Raw genomic sequence first — 20,760 nt, forward strand, 5'->3', positions numbered from 1 at the left:
CTATTATCAGAACTTTGATCATATCTGAGTTTTCCATGTGTCTCTATAGAAACTATTTCATCATACCTATGAAATTAAAACTTCCAACTTTAAACTCTAGTATTCTGTTTCTAGGGGCTCTTGAAATTCTTAAGGATATCAATTTACATTTGTATAGAGCTTTAAGGTTTGGAAAGACATTTTCTTTTTTTTAGGTTGTTTTTTTTTTTTGCAAGGCAAATGGGGTTAAGTGGCTTGCCCAAGGCCACACAGCTAGGTAATTAAGTGTTTGAGGCTGGATTTGAACTCAGGTACTCCGGACTCCAGGGCCAGTGCTCTATCCACTGCACCACCTAGCTGCCCTGGAAAGACAGTTTCATCACAATTTTTCTGTGGCAAATATTTTGAACTTCATTGTATGGATGAGCTTTATAAAGACCTTCATGCCACCTACCATCTCTTTTGCTTTGTTTGATTCACAGCAGGGAAACACATCTATTGAGGGAAAATGTATTTAAAGTTCTGTTATCCAAATGTGGGATTGTGCCTCCATGAGAGGCAAAATAAGTTTTGACATTTTTTATAGAATGGAAGCTTCTTGAAGCAGTAGATAGAGCACTGGGCTTGGAATCAAGAAGATTTATTTATTTATCTTCAGGAATTCAAATGCATCTTCAGATACTTGCTGTATGACTTTGGGCAAGTAACTTATCCCTATTTGTCTCAGTTCCTCATTTGTAAAGTAAACTGGAAAAGGAAATGGTAAACTACTCCAGTGTCTTTGCCAGGAAAACCTGAAATGGAGTCACAGAGAATCAGACATGACTGAACAGCAACAGCAAAAGCTTCTTGAGACAAGAGGAAGGGAAAAGAATATGAAATTATTAAGTACCTACTAGGTGTCACATGCTAAGCATTATATAAATATTATTTGATGCTCACAAACCCTGTGAGGTGCATACTATTATAATCCCCATTTTATAGTTGAGCAAGACTTGAGGTTAAGTGGCTTGCCCAAGTTCACACAATAAATGTTTGAAGCAGAATTTGAACTCTACTCTTTCTGACTGTAGATCAGCTGTGCTATATGACTGCCTATAGAGGCCAGGGGCTAGTTTTCATAACTTGCCTTTGTGAAGAGTTGAAGGTACTGCTTGGCCCCTAAGGATAGGAATGAGACCTGAGATTTCAAATGATAGGGAAACTCCCAGGTGAGGTAACTCCCAAAGCAGGACAGCAGCTTTTCTTCAACAAATAGTCCTAGAGAGTTGAGGAATGCACTGAAAGGTTAAGTAATTAGCCCAGGGTGGCACTGCCAGTATATGTCAGAGGCAAGACTTTAACCCTGGTCTGTGACTCAAAATTCAGTACTCTACTGCAACCAAGTGTCTCAAAAGCTTCAGGGCTGACTCTCTAGTGACTCACTCAGAGGCCTTAATAAAGATTTATTGATTGATTTTAGGATTATTAACATAAACCTGGAAGGGGCCTTAGGTGTGCAGTCTAATTCAGTCTCATCATCTTCTAGTTAAGAAAACTGAGGTCTAGGGAGTTGAAATGACTTATCCAAGGTCATATACATAGTAAGTACCAGGGGTGGGTTCTGAACCCAAGTCTCCTGACTACAGTCAGTAATACTCTTCCACATTGAGCTTGACTATGTTTGCTGGATATTAGCCTTCTTAGAACTATCCCCATTCCCCCTACCCCTATAGATTTCTATACCACAAATCCTTTTTATTTTGTCTAACTTTTATTTTATTTTACTTTTTTTAGATTTTTGCAAGGCAAATGGGGTTAAGTGGCTTGCCCAAGGCCATACAGCTAGGTAATTATTAAATGTCTGAGACCAGATTTGAACCCAGGTACTCCTGACTCCAGGGCCAGTGCTTTATCCACTGCACCACCTAGCCACCCCTTGTCTAACTTTTACATTTAAAACTTTGTCATGTACCAGAAAATATAAAAAAGTATCCACAGTCCAACTTTTCCTTTCCTTCACATTTAAGTATCTAGGATTAGATTTGAACTTGGGCTCTCTGACTCCAGGTCTAGACCCTTAACATTAGTTGTGTCAGGGCTATAGAACCACAGTATAATACAAAGTACTAGATTGAGTCAGAAGACCGGGGTTCAAATCCTTGTTTTATCACTCCCAAGGTCACATAACCTTGGACAAGTCACACCTCGACCTCTAGTTCCTCATCTGTAAAATGGCTATGCTAGGGATGGCTAAGTGGAAAGAACACCTGCCCTGGAGTCAGGAGGGCCTGAGTTCAAATTCGGTCTCAGACGCTTAATAATTACCTGGTTGTGTGATCTTGGGCAAGTTACTTAACCTCACTGCCTTGCCAAAAAAAATGGGTATGCTAGCACTATTCTTTATATCTTAGTGTTATTGTGAAATTATATGAGAGCTCATATGTGAAAATACTCAACAAATGAGAGAAAGATTCAGAGGTAAAGTTGATCATCCAAAATGTGGCATGTTGTACATTGGGAGGTTTTGAAGTACAAAAAGGTACAAAAGTACCAAGATCTGATTATCAATCTTTTATTAGGTATCTTCAATCAAGGTATAGTGACTCATTTCTGAGTTATATTCAGGATTCTATCATTTGTGGTGTAAACAGTAATTTATTATCTTGTGCAGAAATTATCTGAGTCATGTGACCCATGTTGTACTACAGTTAAAACTACAGTATTTTATTTACAGAAGAGAGGTTCCACATCTCACTGCATTTCCCTGGAGTACTCAGTTGTCAGGGAAATTTCCTCCAGACTGCACTCCTTTTCTCTTAGAATATGAGTTCCTAAACCTGGAAATACATGAATGACTTCATTCCCCAGCTTGGGGTATAGAGATTAAATGATCTTACTTAGAGATGCATCACTGCTAGAATTTATTGGGATAGTACACACTTGTTAAAAAATAGAGCTGGTTATACCCATGAGCCTTCACGATGGAAGTTTTTAGTTAGACTGTGCTGGGGAATCCATCAGGTTCTTACATTATTCCAATTCTGGGTCTTCTCCCTTGCAATGTCATGTCCCTCCCTTGGAAATACCCCTTGAAAGATGCTCCCCTTCAAGTTCTTGGGCAAGACACACTATCCAGATGATTAATTTCACATTACCTGCCATTGTGCCTGCTGCTCCAGTCCCAGTTATCAGCAGCCTTATTCTTGTAAGATTTCTATTGGCTCTGCCTTTGATAATAACAATAATAATGAAGGTGGTAATGACAATGATAAGGCTGATCACTCACATACATCAGGGCATCTTTCATTTGGAACTCTAAAGAGATGTTGCAAGCAGCAATTAATTCTCATACAATTACCATGAGGAGAGGTCAGCTTCAACATCTCCACCCTGTGTTGGAGGAAACTAAGGTCTATAGATGTGCTTTGTGTGAGCAACAATGGCATCATTGCTTGAGTTTATTGGGATGGTTTGTAGAGTGGTGAGAAGGCAGAGCCTGCTGCTTCCATACCAAGTTTATTACAGACAGTTTCTGATTTCTAGCACACAATGTGCTCTTAGGAGACTTTGTCTTCAAGTGGATACCAGAATCCTGACTCTGCATATGCCTGTGTCTGTTTGGACATGTTCAGCGTCCTTGGCAGAAACTGGAGATTGAATGGGTAAAAGTGGTGAGAGGCGACTGGGCAGAGAAGTGAAGACTTTCTAGAGTTCTATCAGTTGCAAAGAATAGGTACAACTTTCTACATAGGCCAAGAGTGGTTCATTTATAGATAATGGACAATGATGAAAAATTCTAATCACCTCCAGAGAAAAAACTGAACTCTTGAGTACAGATTGAAAAATACTTTTTAAACTTTATATTTCTTGTTTTTGTGTGGATTTCTTTTGCAACAGGTCTAATTTATTTTGTACAACTTCATTAATATAATCAGTAATATTGCTTTACTTCCACCCATTGAGAATATGTAACTCAAAATTTTTAAAAATTGAATATTAAAATTGTTTTACATGTAATTGGGAAACATTTAATGGAATAAAAATGTATTAAAAATAATAAAAAATAGACTGGCACTGGGACTATCAACCAATCCTCTTATACCTGTGAGGAAAGAATCATGTTGAATGGGTTTAGAAATTACTGTGAGAGAAGCAACAAGATAGATAGAAATATCTAAATTTAATAAGTAGAAGGAGAAAAGTTGAAAGAGTTGGGACATGGTTGATTTTTGAATTTTGCTATACTTTTTTTTTTAAGTTTTTGCAAGGAAATGGGGTTAAGTGACTTGCCCAAGGCCACACAGCTAGGTCATTATCAAGTGTCTGAGGTTGGATTTGAACTCAGGTACTCCTGATTCCAGGGCAGGTGTTGTATCCACAGCGCCACCTAGCCGCCCCCTGGACTTTCTTGCTGGCAAAAGCTGAAGTTAGCTTCTGTTGCTCAGTCAATAAAAAATATTTGTTAAGTGCCTATTATGTGCAGGCACATAAAGAATGAAACCATTTACTATCTAATGAGGGAAGATAAAAGATTCACATAATATATATAATGTATGTACACACACACACACACACACACAACACACACACAGCGGCTGTAGGAAGGAATCAGATGAATGCAGCCAAGAAAATGCCAAGTGATGCAGCAGGAGAAAGGGGAACTAGGAATACAGCTATAGGTGAAACCACTCAGGAGGTCTCAGGAAATAAGCCTCCCAAACTAGTAGCAGGCTATTTGCTTTGAAAGCTACCAGTAAGAAATTCAGAGGAATGCAGATCTTGCCAGCATGGAATGCAGAAGGATAGTAGTGTTGCCAGTACAAAGCACAAGTTTTTTTCTCCTAAAAAAATAAAAAAAAGGTAAAAGAATTGGAGGAATTCCTCTACTTTTCAAGTTACCAAGAGAAATTGAGTTCCTTGAGAGAACAGAAATGTTTCAATTAAAGTGTTAGCAATTAAAGATTTGCAAAGAATTTCACAAACTTCATCTGATAACTCACAACAACCTTGGGAGGTAGGTGCTCTTATTATTGAGGAAACAGAGGTTGAGTTGTTCAGGGTCATTCAAATAGGAAGCATCTGAGACAGAATTGGAATTCAGGTCTTCTGTCTTCAAGTCTCCCACTAGATTCCTAGTGGTTTCAAAGAGAGAGCGAAAAAAAAAAAGGAATCTGAAGAGACAGAGGAACCATAAATGGATTAGTAGGTCAAAGAGTAGAGAAAGAAAAAAAAAAAAAAGGAATCAAATTGAACATTGAGTTTTAGCCTAAGAGATTTTAAGCTCTTTTTTAGAGGAAAGAGCCATACCTTTTAAGGAAGAAGCAACTTCTTAGGCTCCAAGGACTGATGATATAGATTCCCAGGAGCTTCTAGGAGATGAATCTTCTTGTATTGGATGTTGAATTCAGATTTTAGAAGTCATGATGAAAGATTAATTCCTTGTTGAGAGGTACCAAGCCCCAAAACAGATATCTGCTTGAACTGAGGCACATACCCAGGATAAGATAAGCAGCCTCCTGAGACTTACTCTTTTTTTTTATTAATAAAAGTAAGATTTTAAGGGCAGCTAGGTAGTACAGTGGATAGAGCACTGGCCCTGAGTTCAAATTTGCCCTCAGACACTTAATTACCTAGCTGTGTGGCCTTGGGCAAGCCATTTAACCCCAATGCCTTGCAAAAACCTAAAAAAATAAAAAGTAAAAAAGTAAAAAAGAAAGATTGTATTTATTTTGAATTTTACAATTTTCCCCTAATTTTGCTCCCCCCCCACAGAAGGCAGTCTATTAGTCTTTACATTGTTTCCATTGATCAAAGTTGAACGTGATGAGAGAGAAATCATATCCTTAAGGAAGAAAAATAAAGTATAAGAGAGCAAAATTACATAATAACGTTTTTTTTTTAAATAGTCTTTGGTCTTTGTTCAAACTCCACAATTCTTTCTCTGAATATTGATGATAGTCTTCATCACAGATAGCCCAAAATTGAGCCTGATTGTTGCACTGATGGAATGAGCAAGTCCATTAAGGTTGACTGTCACCCCCATGTTGCTAATGGATACACCCTAATGGGTGTACAATGTTCTTCTGGTTCTGCTCATCTCTTGAAACTATGGCAGACTTGATCCCAACACCTATTGCCAACAATTCATAAAGAAACCTAGAAAATATTATTAATAAATATTATTAATTCCTGAAAAGAAACTGAAGTTCTTTGGGTCCAGCTAAAAGTCAAAGTTTAAGATACCAGGTGAATTTGGGAAATGAACAGCTGGTTAAGAAAATGACATCAGAGAAGTAAGATCTGGATTTCTGGACATGGCAAACAAGCTTCTAGACAGAGGTAGTTGAAAATGGAGGGAAAAGGAAAAAAAACTTGCCCATGGCAATCTGTCAAATGAAATACAGCAGAGTAGTAATTGTAACATAGGAACATAGGAAGAAAATATGAGCAGAGAGGATCATAGCAATTCATTTGAAGTGTGTGTGTGTGTGTGTGTGTGTGTGTGTGTGTGTATATATATATATATATATATATATATAGAGAGAGAGAGAGAGAGAGAGAGAGAGAGAGAGAGAGAGAAATCAATAAAAAGTCTAAAAAATCAGTGGTTTCTGAAACATAGTTAAAATGTATTTCTAAGGGGTAACGGTCTAAAGGAATGAAATATTGCATATAAAGTCAGATGTGGTCAATGTGTTGATTGTTATTTTAATACTTAAAATGCTACAAAGAAAGCTTGGCTGGGTGGAGGAAGTAGGAGAGGTATATCTGGAAATAAATGTTATGTACAAAAATCCTCAATAAACTTTACAAAAATGCCATCAGACCTCAAATGTACAAGTACAAGCAATAATGTACTAGAGATTTCAACTGAAAGGTGCAAATTGAACCTCATCATTAAAACTTGGTAGGATAGGATTCTTGACTTGACTATGATTATGAGCTGGTATATCTTTTTTATTTTTTATTTTTTTTAATTTAGGGATTTTTTTTTTTGCAAGGCAATGGGGTTAAGTGGCTTGCCCAAGGCCACACAGCTAGGTAATTATTAAATGTCTGAGACCGGGTTTGAACTCAGGTACTCCTAACTCCGGGGCCTGTGCTCTATCCGCTGTGCCACCAAGCCTCCCTGGTATATCTTCTTAAAAATAGATTAAAGGAATAGTGAAATAGCAATGTAAATTTGAAATATGAACTTAGGAGGGGAATTAGGCAGCTAGATGGTACAATGGATAGCATGCTGGACCTGGAGTCAGGAAGATTTGAGTTCAAATTTGACCTCAGATCACTAGCTGTAGGACATTGGACTGTCGGTCTCAATTTTCTCATCTGTAAAATGTCAACAACAACAGTAGCAGTAATAATAATAATAATAATAACAACAATACTAATACTACTACTACTACTAATAATAACAACCTACTACTGGGATGGTGAGGATAAAACAAGATATTTGTAAATCACTTTGCAAACCATAAGCATTATGAGGCAGCTAGATGGCACAGCGGATAGAGCAGAGGCCCCGGAGTCAGGAGGACCTGAGTTCAAATCCGGCCTCAGACACATAATAATAACCTAGCTGTGTGGTCTTGGGCAAGTCACTTAACCCCATTGCCTTGCAAAGACAAAAAAAACAAACAAAAACCTTAAATATTACATAAATAATGTTCTTGTTATTAGATTTAAGAATTAGAAGGAATGGGTAAATAACATTGACAGGAAAAAACAAAACATTTATTGTCATTGGGGTATCATTCTCCATTAACCCACTGAAGTGACTTTTCTAAAGCATAGATTTGATCCTGTCACCTTACATACTTCTCAATAAACTCTATAACTTCCTATTGCCTCTGGCATTCAAAACCCCTAATAATTCAACCCTTTTCTACCTTTCCAGTATTCTTTATTTCTCAATACATTCTCTTTGATTCAGTGATACTGCCCCCCCCCTTTTTTTTTTGGCTGTTCTATGAACAAGACTTTCTAGCTCTCTGCTGTGGAAATTTTCTCTGTATGTCTTCCGTGCCTGAAACCCTTTCTTTCCTATGCTCCAACTTCCCTGGCTCTCTTTAAATGTCAAGTAAAATCCCACTTTCTCCTGGAAACCTTTTCTTTTTTAAAAAAAAGTTTTTTTGAATTTTATTTTTCCAATTCCATGCAAAAGTAGTTTTCAGCATTCTTCTGTTTGCAAGTTTGAGTTCCATATTTTTCTATCACCTTTCCTTCCCTTCCCTCTCTCCAGTAAACAATCTGGTAAGAGTTGTACATGTACAATTATGTCTTAACAAGATTAATCATGTTATAGAAGAGGAATTAAAACTGGGGGGGGGGAAGCCATGAGGAAGAAAGGAAACAATATAAAAGAAAATTTTTAAAAATGAACATAGTATACTTTGCTCTGTATTCAGACTCCATAGTTGTTTCTCTGGATGTAGATATAGCAGTGTCTCCCAGGGTTGTCCTAGCTCTTTGAACTTTTGAGAGGTGCAGAGTTGATCATCTCATAATGTTGTTCTTAATGCAATGTTTTCTTGGTTCAACTCACTTAGAAATCAGTTTATGTGAGTCTTCTAGCCCCCTCTTAATTCCAGTGCTTTCCCCTCTTGTTTCTTAATTATTCTGCATCTAGCTTGTTTTTTATATATATATTTATTTGCATGTTGTCTTCCCCTATGATTGTAACTCCTTCATGGTAAAGACTGTCTTTTGCATTTTGTGGTATCCCTAGGATTTAAACACAATACCTAGCATATTTATTGAGTCATTTTTCAGTTCTGTTGACTTCTGTGACCCCTAAATGGGTTTTCTTGGCAGAGATATTAGTGTTTTTGCCATTTTCTTCTCCAGCTCATTTTACAGATGATAAAACTGAGGCAAACAAGGTTAAGGACTTGCCCAAGGTCATACTGCTAAGAATTGTCTGGGCCTAAATTTGATTTCAGGAAGATGAGTCTTCCTGACTCCAAGCTCAGCACTCTAGTGCCTACCACATAGGCACTTGATAAATATTTACTGGCTGACTTTTCTTGAACATCCTTAGCAAAGTGATCAGTCAGTCTTCATGTCTTCTATTGAGGCTTTCTGAGAAAGCCCATTTCATTTTTGGACCACTGTACTTCTTATGAAGTTTTTCCTTACATCTATTGGAAATTCACTTCCCAACAACTTGCTCCTATTAGATGAGTTTTTGGTCACAGGTGTGGCTCTCATTGCTATCTCCATTTCTTTCACTTGCTTTGTCAATTCTTGCTAGGTTTTATTTGGGTGGGAAGCTACTCATCTCTGTGTAAGATAACTCGCTATAAGAAAACTGAGTATGATTCAAGTTGAGGTGTTTGCATTTTTCCATCAGTCACACAAAATTATAAATGAAATTTGAAAAGCCATGATTAGGTTATATTGTGTGTGTTGCTCTGTAAATGAGGAATGCAGTAGATGGAGGCTGACCTGAATTCTGGTTTTCTCTCCACTATTTAGTAATTTTTAGACTTTAGACTGGTCACATCTTTCTGTGCAACAGATTTCTCACCTGAAGGCAAGGTGATAGGCCAGATGGCCTTGAGATTCCTTCTGGATGCAGGATCTATAAAATCCAGAAACTGCCTTGTTGAATTCTATTCAAAGGGAGAATCTTCAATTATGTGCCATAGTTTCAAATATCTTCAATTTCTTGTCTGCAGTAAAGGAAGACACACACTGTGATAAGTCCTTTCATATTTTTGTAAGTAAAAGTAAGAGGCCATCATGGTGCAGATAATCAAGAGCTGATGTCAAGTGAGGAAGATACAAATTCAGATCCTGTTGCTGACATCGACTAGCTATGTGATCCTGAGTCAGTCATTTAATTTCTCATTTCTCTAGATGACCATAAGCTGCAAAGAAGGTGGTTAATTGCCCTGGTGGGAGTTTCCTCACCTGAGGAAGCTTGTCCTTTATTTTTGAAGAAGACCATGACACCAGGGAGGTGATGCCATGACAAGCACATAAATTGGATTTGAGTGAGGTAGTCCTGGACTAACTCATTAGTCTCACTTTCTCCTCCAGAGTTATCTGGATGTAGTGGCCAGATATGATTCCAAAATGACCAGAGATAGCCCCCAATACAAGGCAAGCAAGGTCAAGTGACCTATAATTATATTTGAACTCAATTCCTCTTGATTTCGGGGTCAATGTTATTTAGGTATTCCTATACCTAACAGGTTCAGTCCCTGTTCCTGTCTAAAGAATAGCTATAGTCTCTAGGAGAAAACAAACTATCTGGTCACATATCCCAACAGTGAATAAAAGAAACACCATGGGCAGGATATTCATTCATGTGCTGTATGACTAAAGAGCTTATCTGAAACATAGATTACTCTATTGATGGAGAGGATGTGAATGAGTCACCTCCTCCAGCCACCAGGGACTTCCCAGACAAATTCTGATTTCTTTTCCTTTTATTGTTCATTTCCATCCATTCAATTAACCCCAAAGCGAAGGTGAGAAAACATGGTATGACTTCAGATGGAGTGATTCTTCCGTGTTGGCTCTTGGGTCCACAAGCACCTGTTGTCTTCTGGCAAATGCTTTTGTTTCATTAGTCAGTGAACATATCTAGGGTGACAGCAATCAAAACCTTGAAGAGAGAATCATTGTAGCTTCTTTGCCAATTCAGATGAAGCACATAAAGTCAGGATTCATTAGGAAACAGCTGTGAGGAATGAAGATTGGCACAGTCCTCTCTCCCTCCAGTCTGTCTTCTGTGTGTCTCAGTGTCTAGAAGAAGAGTTCAACCCACTCAAATCAGCATTCATTGAGTCAACACAAAGAGTGAAAATGATTTGAATTAACACAGAAAAAACCTCTTCTCTTTCTCCAAATGAAAGTCACTTTGCTTACAAATACTTTGTAAGCTAAGTCAGGAATCATAGGGCAAGATGCCAGCTCTCAAACCAGAATGAAGAAGCAAACTGCTAGTCTTTCACCCTTTTTGATCAATGATAAACACCCCTGAGCACAAGCTGTGATTATAGTTACTACTAATAACAGCTAATATTTACAAAGCACTTTAAGGTTAGTAAAAGGGCTTTATATACATTAGCTCATAGATTTGAGATAGTGGGAAGATTTGCTACGTTACATAGAAAACGTCATATTCCCCTATGTTAAATGTAGAAAAAGCTAAATGTGTGCATCAGACCAGTTAAGTTCAGAAAAATGCACATTGACTGGCTGAGTCACCCCCCCCCCCCCCCCCCACCCCCGCCAAGATCCCTGTGCTGCAAACCTTATGCATTGGGGACTTGAGATGCAAATTTAGGGCTGAGGACTTTGGGGCCCCAATACTCCTCTAGAACAAAGATGCTTGTAGTACTGATGAAGTATTTGGTAGAAGACAAAGCTCTCTTCTGGTAATTTTTCTTTCTTTCAGATATAAATGTTTCTAACAAACATACTGTTTTTGACTTCTGAGTCTCAATTCCCCGATTATGTTCTGATGTGCTCCTATACTCTTTTCCTTATCTCATTCCTATAGATGAATTCATATATTATACTTGTATGTGATTGCTTTGATGAGTATGTCAAATGCTTCTTTGTTAATTCTGTCTCATGTATAAGACTGTCAGTCTTTTTCATTCCTTGCTTGAGGATATCAGGGACCATTTATTTTCATAAAAAGCTTCTTTTTTCCCCACTCATACAACAGGTTCCACAGGCTGGCTCTCATCATTTTTTGCTTGAACTATTGCCAACAGCCTCCTAATTGGACTCCCTGATTCCAGTCTCTTCTTTCACCAGCTCATCCCCTATACAACTGTTTAATTAAAATGCCTAAAATACAAATGTGCCCATGTCATTCCCCCCACTCAAAGCTCTTCAAAAGCACCCTATCACAATTAGGATAAAATACTAGTTTTCAGCCTGTTATTTAAAACCCTTCACTCCCACCTACCTTTGAAGACACTTCACGTCACTCCTCTATTCATCATTCCCAAACTTGTCTATTTGTCCTTATTGGTCACATTCTACCAACTTTTTGCCTTTGCACAGGCTAACCTAATTTTTTAAATGACATCCTCTTCAGTTTTTTAGAAGTCCTGGTTTCATCTACAGCACAATCTGGGTATCACCTCCTCAGTGAGGCCTTTCCCTAACTCTAGAAATGAATTTGCATGTGCTTAGCATTTATTTTTCCTGGAAGATATTGAAGATGCTGTATCTCCCTGATAGAATATAATTTCCTTCAGGGCCTTGATTTGCATTTTTTCCCTTTATATACCAAGAATCTAGCTCCATGCCTTGCAAAAAAAAAAAAAAATGGGATGAGGGCATAGAGGAAGGGATAAACTTGTGATTAGTCTGTTTGAGGGATTCACAGGGAGAAAATTTCTTCTACCCATTCAGGTCAGTTCCATAATTGTTCCATAATTTATAGTCCCAGAGGGTTTCCAGTGCCATTGAAAAGCTGTAACTTGCCCATGATCCCTGTCATATATGTGTGTGTGTGTGTGTGTGTGTGTGTGTGTGTGTGTGTGTCAGAGTCAGGACTCAAACCCAGAGCCCCCCTGACTTCATTTTTTTCTTTAGGTTTTGCAAGGCAAACGGGGTTAAGTGGCTTGCCCAAGGCCACACAGCTAGACCGGATTTGAACCCAGGTACTCCTGACTCCAGGGCCGGTGCTTTATCCACTTCGCCACCTAGCCGCCCCTGCCCCTCTGACTTCAAAGCCAGCTTCCTATTTACTATCATGGTACCTATTTACACTTAATACATGCTTAAACATAGGGAGAAGAGAAAGGGAATAACTCTTTATTAAATAAGCATTATTTAATAAGTATTTATTAAATGGCATATACCATATTTCCTCATGTTTAGGATGCATCTTAATTTAGGAGCCCAAAATTTGAAAAAAAATGTATTACATAAAGTTATTGAGGGCAGCTAGATTGTGCAGTGGAAAATGCATGGGCCCTGGAGTCAGAAGTACCTGAGTTCAAATCCGGCCACAGACATTTAATAATTACTTAGCTGTATGACCTTGGGCAAGTCACTTAACCCCATTTGCCTTGCAAAAAAAAAAAGCAGGGGTGGCTAGGTGGCATAGTCCATAGAGCACAGGCCCCGGAGTCAGGAGTACTTGAGTTCAAATCCAGCTTCAGACACTTAATAATTACCTAGTTGTGTGGCCTTGGGCAAGTCACTTAACCCCATTGCCTTGCAAAAATCTGGAAAAAAAAAAGCAAAAAAATAAAGTTAATGAATTGTAATACACAAAGTTATTCATCATGAAATTCAAAGATCTACTTGCTCATAGCTTTCAGGCATCTTTTGGGCAAGTCTGGTGCATGGATGCATATTTGGTACATTCCATTTCAAGAACCTGAAGTACCAGTTGTGTCCTTTGAAATCAGTCACTTTTTTTTCAACAGCATTTCTTCTTGCCTCATGCAGAACCATCTTTGTGGACACAGGAATTCCAATGGCCCTTTGTTCTTCAATCAATTCCCTCTCTAAATCAGGCCATTCTGCTGACTTGCCTCTCACAGCCTTCTTCTGCCAGGCTGTTTACAGTAGGGTTTCTTCTTTCCATAGCCAGTCTCAGACTGTTTTCTCATTTGGAGGAGGACCAAGCTTACATTCAGCAGCACGATTTCCATTCACTTTTACAAACTGTTTCACTTTGAATTTAGCACCGTACAAAAATCTTTTGAGCCAATTCTGGGCAGAACATGGCAAAATGTAACCTAACATAATGATAATAAATGCAAAACAATGAACACAAGGACAACAAATGCAAAAAAACAGGAAATGCAAGTAAAAAAGTCTGCAGCTACCTTATAAGATACTCCCAGTTTTTAGACCCCAAATTTTTTGAAAAAGGGTACATCTGATACTTGGGGAAATATGGTAAGTTCTTTTTTTTTTTCCCCCTTTTCTTTTGGAGGAAGAGGGTTAAGTGACTTGCCTGGGGTCACACTGCTAGTAAGTATCTGAGGATAGTTTTGAACTCAGGTCCTCCTGACTCCAAGGGTGGTGCTGCATGTAGGCTCTTCATCATTATTAAGCTAGCAACAATGATTAAGTACTTCACATTTATGATGTAAACATTTGATCCTCACAGCCACAACTCTGGTAAGAAGGTGCTATTATTATCCCTAACAGATGAGTAAACTGAGGCAAAAAGTTGTGACTTGTACAGGGTCATCCATTTTAAAGTGGATTTAAACTTGAATCTTTCTGAATCCAGGTCCAGCTCTGTCCATTGAGCCATCTAGCTAAATTCAATTCTTTTGAACTATTCTACTTAATCTTCTCTATATAACAGAATAAGAACATGTTCCCACTTCCTCTTCCGATCAAAATTCCAAATCAGACTTGAGTTTTTTGAATCACAGTTATGCTTCTTCCACAGGCTCTCTTTGTGTCTCTCCTTCCTTATGTAATGAAGGGTGTAGATCTTCATGTGATCAAAAGTTCCATTTACCTCCAGGAACAAAACCTGTGGTTTGGGGGCTTCCTCTGTGGGAATATGAGGCTCATAATGAGATGGGGGCTGAAGACCAGGTTCGTGGATATCCCAAGAGGAACCAGCATTTGCAGCTTGTGTATATGTAGCCCCTTGAGACTGGAACTTCCAAGTACTGACAGATGATGCTAAAAATTGTTGGCAGGAAAGATGATCCTGGTCAGCTTCCTGTGTGCTTCCTGTCCAAAGATCAAACTTTAAAGGATGGCATATCCTAGCAGAGGAGGGGAGTGAGCTATCTGAGCCCACAGGGAAATCCAGGAGAAATGAATGATGATTTATTTCTACTCCTAAAGCAGATAAAATCTTTCCTAATTTGGTGGAGTGTGGTCAGTTGGAAGAGAGATGAGGATGACTCCTATGTTTCTAGGATGCTCAGAAAACTTGGGAGAATAAAAGGGGCCAGCTTGTCCTTGGACTTTCACAATGTATTTTCATAAGACATTTCAGGTGTTACTTCCCAAATAATGATTCCCAGTAAAATAGCTTAGTGTAGCTAGATCATTTAGAGTATGTACAAATTGGAAATTTCTGGAGGGCTGACAATTTTTGTGCTGACCATATCATAAATTTGTTATTTGATCTCAGACATTTTCCTCTCAAATATTCTATTTTAGAGACTTATGCACATGACAAATGGCAATAAAAATGAACACCTTGATGTGAAAATATAGAGTATAATATAGGAAATGTGAATCTCAGTTATGCCTTTTATTTAGATAGCATATTTCACAAATGTTTCATTGATATATATTTTTTAAGTTTTTTGCAAGGCAAATGGGGTTAAGTGGCTTGCCTGGATTTGAACCCAGGTACTCCTGACTCCAGGGCAGATGCTTTATCCACTGCGCCACCTAGCCACCCCATCATTGATATTCTTTTTAAAAAAAATCTCTAATCACTACACCCCTGCATTGCCCTATTTCAAAAATACTTCCTCATAATTCAGTCAAGCAGAACAAATTCTTGATTTTGTTTGAAAAGTATGTCTCATTCTATACCTACAGTCTGTCATCTCTTTGCCAAGAGAAGCATTCTTCTTTTGGAGTCATATCTAAATATTATGCTGATCATATGGTTATACATTGCAGCGTTGGAGTCAGTCTATAAGTTGCTCTCATTTCACTCTGCTTATCTGTTCATATAATTCTTCAGGTTTCTCTCAGTCTTCCTCAAACACGTCTTTAATTCATTTGCTACCTTTAATGTTGGGATTGGGTAGCTTGATCCTCAAAATGTTCCTTTCATTACTGTTGCCTGGCACATTATAAATGCTTGTGGATTGACTTCTGAACTTTCTACAAATTTGGAGTGTTCTTATATCCATTCACCTAAGAAATAGTTTCTGTAACCTGGTTTTTGATATAGAAGCTGAGCTAGACCAAAGGAAATGTCTTCTCCAAAGTCACACACAGGATTAATTTGTGTCAGCTAACAACATTCATCATTTTTGTTCTTTTTCCATCCCATGCCATATAGAATATATAGTTAGGAGCCAGTATCAGTTGGGAATAGGAACATTAATACTAAGTTGGGAAATGGGAGTTCATGAATTTAGGATACTGTGGGGAAATTAATTCAATTACTTCCTCTTGTAAAAACCAATCAAATACCCTTAAAATATACAGATATGAACACATGTGTATTTATATAAACATAGGCATACCCTTTCTTTCCTCATTCTTTTTTCCCTTGATCCCATTGATGTCAGTATCCCCTACCCTTCATGGGTTCAATCCATTCAAGTTTTTCCATCTTATGCCTTCTTGTTTGTATTTTCCATAGGCCTTCCATATAGTATTTGGCCAGAATGCTAGAGAACATTCCCTAGGACACCAGTGCATGACTCCACAAAAATCCTTCATGTAGGTTAGTGAACCAGGGGAGTTTTTGGCTGTGGCAACCTGTGATTTGCAGATGGATATGCAAAACCCTCTGGCTTCTAATCTGTGGCTGTGATAAATAAGAAAGAGGCAAACACAAGATTAGTAATTTCCTTATGGCAGGAAGAAGAAGTAAGTGGTTTGTGGTCACAGACCAGTCAGTGCTAAATAAAAATAGTACTCTCTCAGTAAAACAAAAAATATAAAACTTTTGTGGTTACAAATTCTGAATTGGAGGTTCAGTGCTTTCTTAGGAACTGAGTGGCTAAATCCCTGCTTTATAAGGAGTTAGAAAAGGAAAAGATAAGCTTGAAAAACTACTAGAAGGGGCAGCTAGGTGGAGTAGTGGATAAAGCACCGGCCCTGGAGTCAGGAGTACCTGGGTTCAAATCCTGTCTCAGACACTTAATAATTACCTGTGTGGCCCTGGGCAAGCCACTTAACCCCGTTTGCCTTGCAAAAACCTAAACAAAAAATAAGCAAAAAAACAAAAACAAAAAAAAAAAAAACTACTACAAGATCAGTTTGCTATCTTGCATTCAAAAATAAATCAAGCAATGTAACATGGAGAGTATTGAATCTGGAGTTAGAAAACCTGGGTTCAAATTCCACTTCAGTCATTTATAATGTATATGACCTTTAAGTTACTTCTTTAGGGCTCAGTTTACTCTTCCATAAAATGAAGGGATTGGACAAGCTGCTTTTGCCTATATTCCTGTATCATTCTACTGTATTGTATATACAATAATAATCCCTTTGGAAATGACTTCTATGAAAAATGGACTAATTGATGGAATCATATTCAAAAGCAAGAACAGACAGACAAAGAAATACAGTGTTCTATTAAAAAAAAGAGAGACCTTTGGTATTAAAAAGGAAAATGCTATACTTTTTAAAATCGGGGGAGGGTTCCTTGCCTCTTCAAACATTGTTTCCAAAAGCTGGCATGGTAATTGGCTTGAATTCACCACCTTTCTTTCTGGTTTTATTTTCAATAAGGAAAGAAATTATTATTTGGATGTCCTCAGAATATCAAAAGTTCTTAAGTTGAAAACTGTAAAACCTGTATCTATAAAACCCTGGAGCTGAATATTATAATATAACAATATGGCTTTATATTTAATTCAGTCCATAGTTTCACAGTTACTCCTGTGGATTCTAGGTTCTGGCTTATATCACTTCACCTCCAGGAAGCTCCCTATCCTTGGATACAGGAGATTCAGGGTCTTGTCTCCCATTTCCTCAGAACGAAGACCAGATGATCTATGAATGCAAGATCCTTCAGTTCTTTGATTTCTCTAAGGTCCTTCTTGTTTATTACATTTTATGATCTCTTAAAGGAACAATCTTGATTTTACATGGACTGAAAAATAAACTTGGTAATTCTGGTTTCTACATCCTACACAACTGCTGACCTCTCTTTGTGAACTTATTATGTCTCCTGATACAAACTCGTTCATAGACTAGCCTCAATAAATCTAAGACATACCAACAGGGGATAATCAATTTGTTTATACAGCTTAGCTCCCAAGAGAAAAAAGAACTCTGAGAGCCTCATATTAAAGCAAACAAGAAATAAATCAGGTTATACAAGCCAAAGGTTATATATATTAGAAAACACTTAAACAGATAAAACAAACAAAAAACCACCAAAACCCACTTCCTTTTCTTTATTTCCCCCTTTCCCACTGTTGTATACAAGAACTTTTCAAGTTGCAAATACATTTTTACAGACTTACAATAGCAACTGCATGTTTTCTTTAGAGATGAGATAAATAATTTCTAAGGGCCACTTGAAAGCTATAACCCTTTTTTTCAAATTTGTCTCCCTCATCTTGCTTGAAGACCAAAATAAAAGAAAATTGTATGATCTTAAAACCTTTACAAACGCACATACAATATGCCATTTTAATTTATCATAAGATTTTTAACTTAGGGAAACTGGGGTTTGAATAACTTTCAGAGCCGAAATTTAGCTGTAATTCCAAAACTAAATTCTATCCTGGTGGAGAAAAATACTATGAGACCTTAATGACTTGAGGAGTTCCAATGAGAAGTCAGTTTCACAGTTCACCTAAAAAGATAGCCTTCTTTCCCCCAGAGTCACTCTAACATTGAAGGACAGCTGGCAGAATCCTGACTCAAAACCTTTTTCTAAGTTACTAGATCATTTTCCTTTGCACTTCTTGTAAAAATCATCCCTTCTGATCTTGCAAACCAGTTTTTTAGATTATAATCCAGCTCTTAGAAAAATGATTTCCTGACACACATTTCCCTCTGCCCCAACAATGTTTAACAAAAAGCAATGTTTCAAGAGACTTTTCATTGAGATTTCTGTAGGGCAGTCAATAAAAATACCTGGCCTTTAAAATTCACAACTCTTGCCTGAGCCATAGTCCCTACACTTTGGCTAACACATTGCATACATTCAAAGAAAATTTTTTCATTTCCTATATGGTTTAGTAGGTGCTTTTTGAAAAGAGCAAAAAAGAAGTCACAGTTCTTCCTGGCCTTACTATTTTATCTTCTCTGTATCACATGGTCATAGCAGTAAAAATTAGAAATCAAAGGTTGGTATATTTTTGGACAAGACAATAACTAACACTATAGGCCTCCCCTTGGAGATTACCTTTCTGAAGAGCTGTTCGGTTAATAAAGTCTTAAATTTCAAAACTATGACATGCAACCTGAGCATTGCTGCAGGAAAGGTACCAGTGCCCTCAGAAGACGACTTCTCCACATCAGTAGTCCTGGACCGGTGAAGCGATCACTCTTGTGGCCTCACTCAATACATCAAATCAGTTTTTACTGCCCCTTGCCATAACTCAGCAGTGTTGGGAGAGGACAGCAATCAAAAGCCAGGCAGAGAAAGAGTAAAATAGCATAATGAAATTTTATTTTGAAAATATGGCAAGAGTCTAAGGCACTTCAAACATTTAAATACATACAGGTCTAAAGTGAGTGTGACATGATATAAAGATTTCCATAAATATGCAGAACTAAACTCTATTCCTCTACAGATGAATATATTCCCAATCCCTTTAACACAAATCAAATTTTAAACATTAACTATGAATAGGGATGTGCAATTATTAATAAAAATATGGTAATATTACACAATTCTTCATGTGTTTAGTTATTAGAGAATATAAAAGTTGAAAATACTGTGTGAATTAATTTCATATAGTTATCTTTTGTATAAAAAGTTATATAATATATCCAATAGCCACAATGAACTGTAGACATTTTCTTTAGTGAGTTTTAGACTTCGGAACTCCACCTTCCATTCCTAAATCTGAAGAAACCCACCAGCTTAAACCCAAGGAGCTTACACAGCCAAAGCCATTCCAAACTTTCTTATCTTAAAATCATGGAGATGAAAGAAAAAAATCAACTAAATCTGGAATTGGAATTTAAGAGAATTATTGCCAGCAAATTCCACATTTAGTAAATATAAGTATCTTTTAAGCAAAAGAAACCACACACACACACACAATCCTATCACTAGACAAAAGGGATGTCATTGAAACCACAACACGATCCAGGGCTGGAGAGAGGTGAGGAGGGGAAGGATGCAAAAACAGCCTGCTCAAGTGAGTTTACAAATCCTGAAAACTGTACATAACGGAACAAAGACTTGACAGCAACAGAATGGGTTGATGGTGGGTCCTACATAGTTGGGGAAAACAGTCAAAAGTTACAGTACCGCCTGCAGCAGTTAGCAAAGTGGTCTGCCTATCGCCTTTTTAAAAAACTGAATGTTTTCTGCCTTTCCCACTGGGCTTCTTCTGCTCCCTGTTTGCTGGTGAGTTCAGGCACAAGACATTTACATTCGATTTCTGTCATCATAAAAACAGTAACAGTTAGCAGCTTAATGGTGGCATGAATACGTATGAATATTTGCCCATTACTAATCAAATGACCCTCTGTGAGTAGGTCCAGGTGACGTCTTCCTTCCAAGTCTAGGTGTGCCCTAGAAAATACAGAGGAAAAAAATGGGAAGGGTGTTACTAGGAATGACTTCAGCCAGTTAAACAAAGGAAGCAGTGTATTAGATCACTCTAGTTTCTGATGCAGCATATTCACTTTCAAACAAATGAGTCTTAGGGCTGAGAATAAGGCTGGTCAGACCTCCATACTGAGGCAGGCACTGGAGGGTTGTATGAGTCTAGGGGCTCTAGAATCCCTAAAAGTAGCAGAAATTTTGATGCTATTTTCTTTCTTCCCATCAACCCCCATTTAAGAAGATTCCTCCAAACACAAAGGCTTAGTTAACAAAGATAGCACCTGTTTCTAAGGCTCAAGTTTCTGGTTAATGTGAGCATTAATTGAAGTCCAAATTGACTTTATAGTTTAAATGGAAAGCAAAGAGAGGGGCAGAGATATCATGATCTGAATCCTTAAGTAATT

The 20,760-nt window shown here is 37.7% G+C and overlaps 1 protein-coding gene and 1 long non-coding RNA gene across 13 annotated transcripts in view; one reads left to right on the plus strand and one right to left on the minus strand.

Moving 5' to 3' along the window:
• The window catches only part of LOC141495326 (uncharacterized), a 92,167-nt gene that overhangs the window by 15,087 nt on the left and 56,320 nt on the right, over positions 1-20,760 (plus strand). Inside the window, exon 3 of one of the 3 annotated variants that reach the window (XR_012470737.1) lies at positions 17,513-17,746. The exons of the other annotated variants lie outside the window; for them this stretch is intronic. This is a non-coding gene — a long non-coding RNA (uncharacterized LOC141495326). Of the gene's footprint in view, positions 1-17,512; positions 17,747-20,760 lie in introns of those variants that run through there. 3 annotated transcript variants of the gene reach the window in all.
• Positions 19,225-20,760, minus strand: part of KANK1 (KN motif and ankyrin repeat domains 1) — a 241,969-nt gene continuing 240,433 nt past the window's right edge. For all 10 annotated transcript variants that reach the window (XM_074196525.1, XM_074196524.1, XM_074196523.1 and 7 more), the window contains one exon: positions 19,225-20,323. In XM_074196525.1, coding sequence (XP_074052626.1) covers positions 20,261-20,323 — 63 coding nt within the window. In that variant the 3' untranslated portion in view covers positions 19,225-20,260. The remainder of the gene's footprint in view (positions 20,324-20,760) is intronic.

This window comes from Macrotis lagotis, chromosome 8, assembly GCF_037893015.1.
Source record: "Macrotis lagotis isolate mMagLag1 chromosome 8, bilby.v1.9.chrom.fasta, whole genome shotgun sequence".
Classification (NCBI taxonomy): domain Eukaryota; kingdom Metazoa; phylum Chordata; class Mammalia; order Peramelemorphia; family Peramelidae; genus Macrotis; species Macrotis lagotis.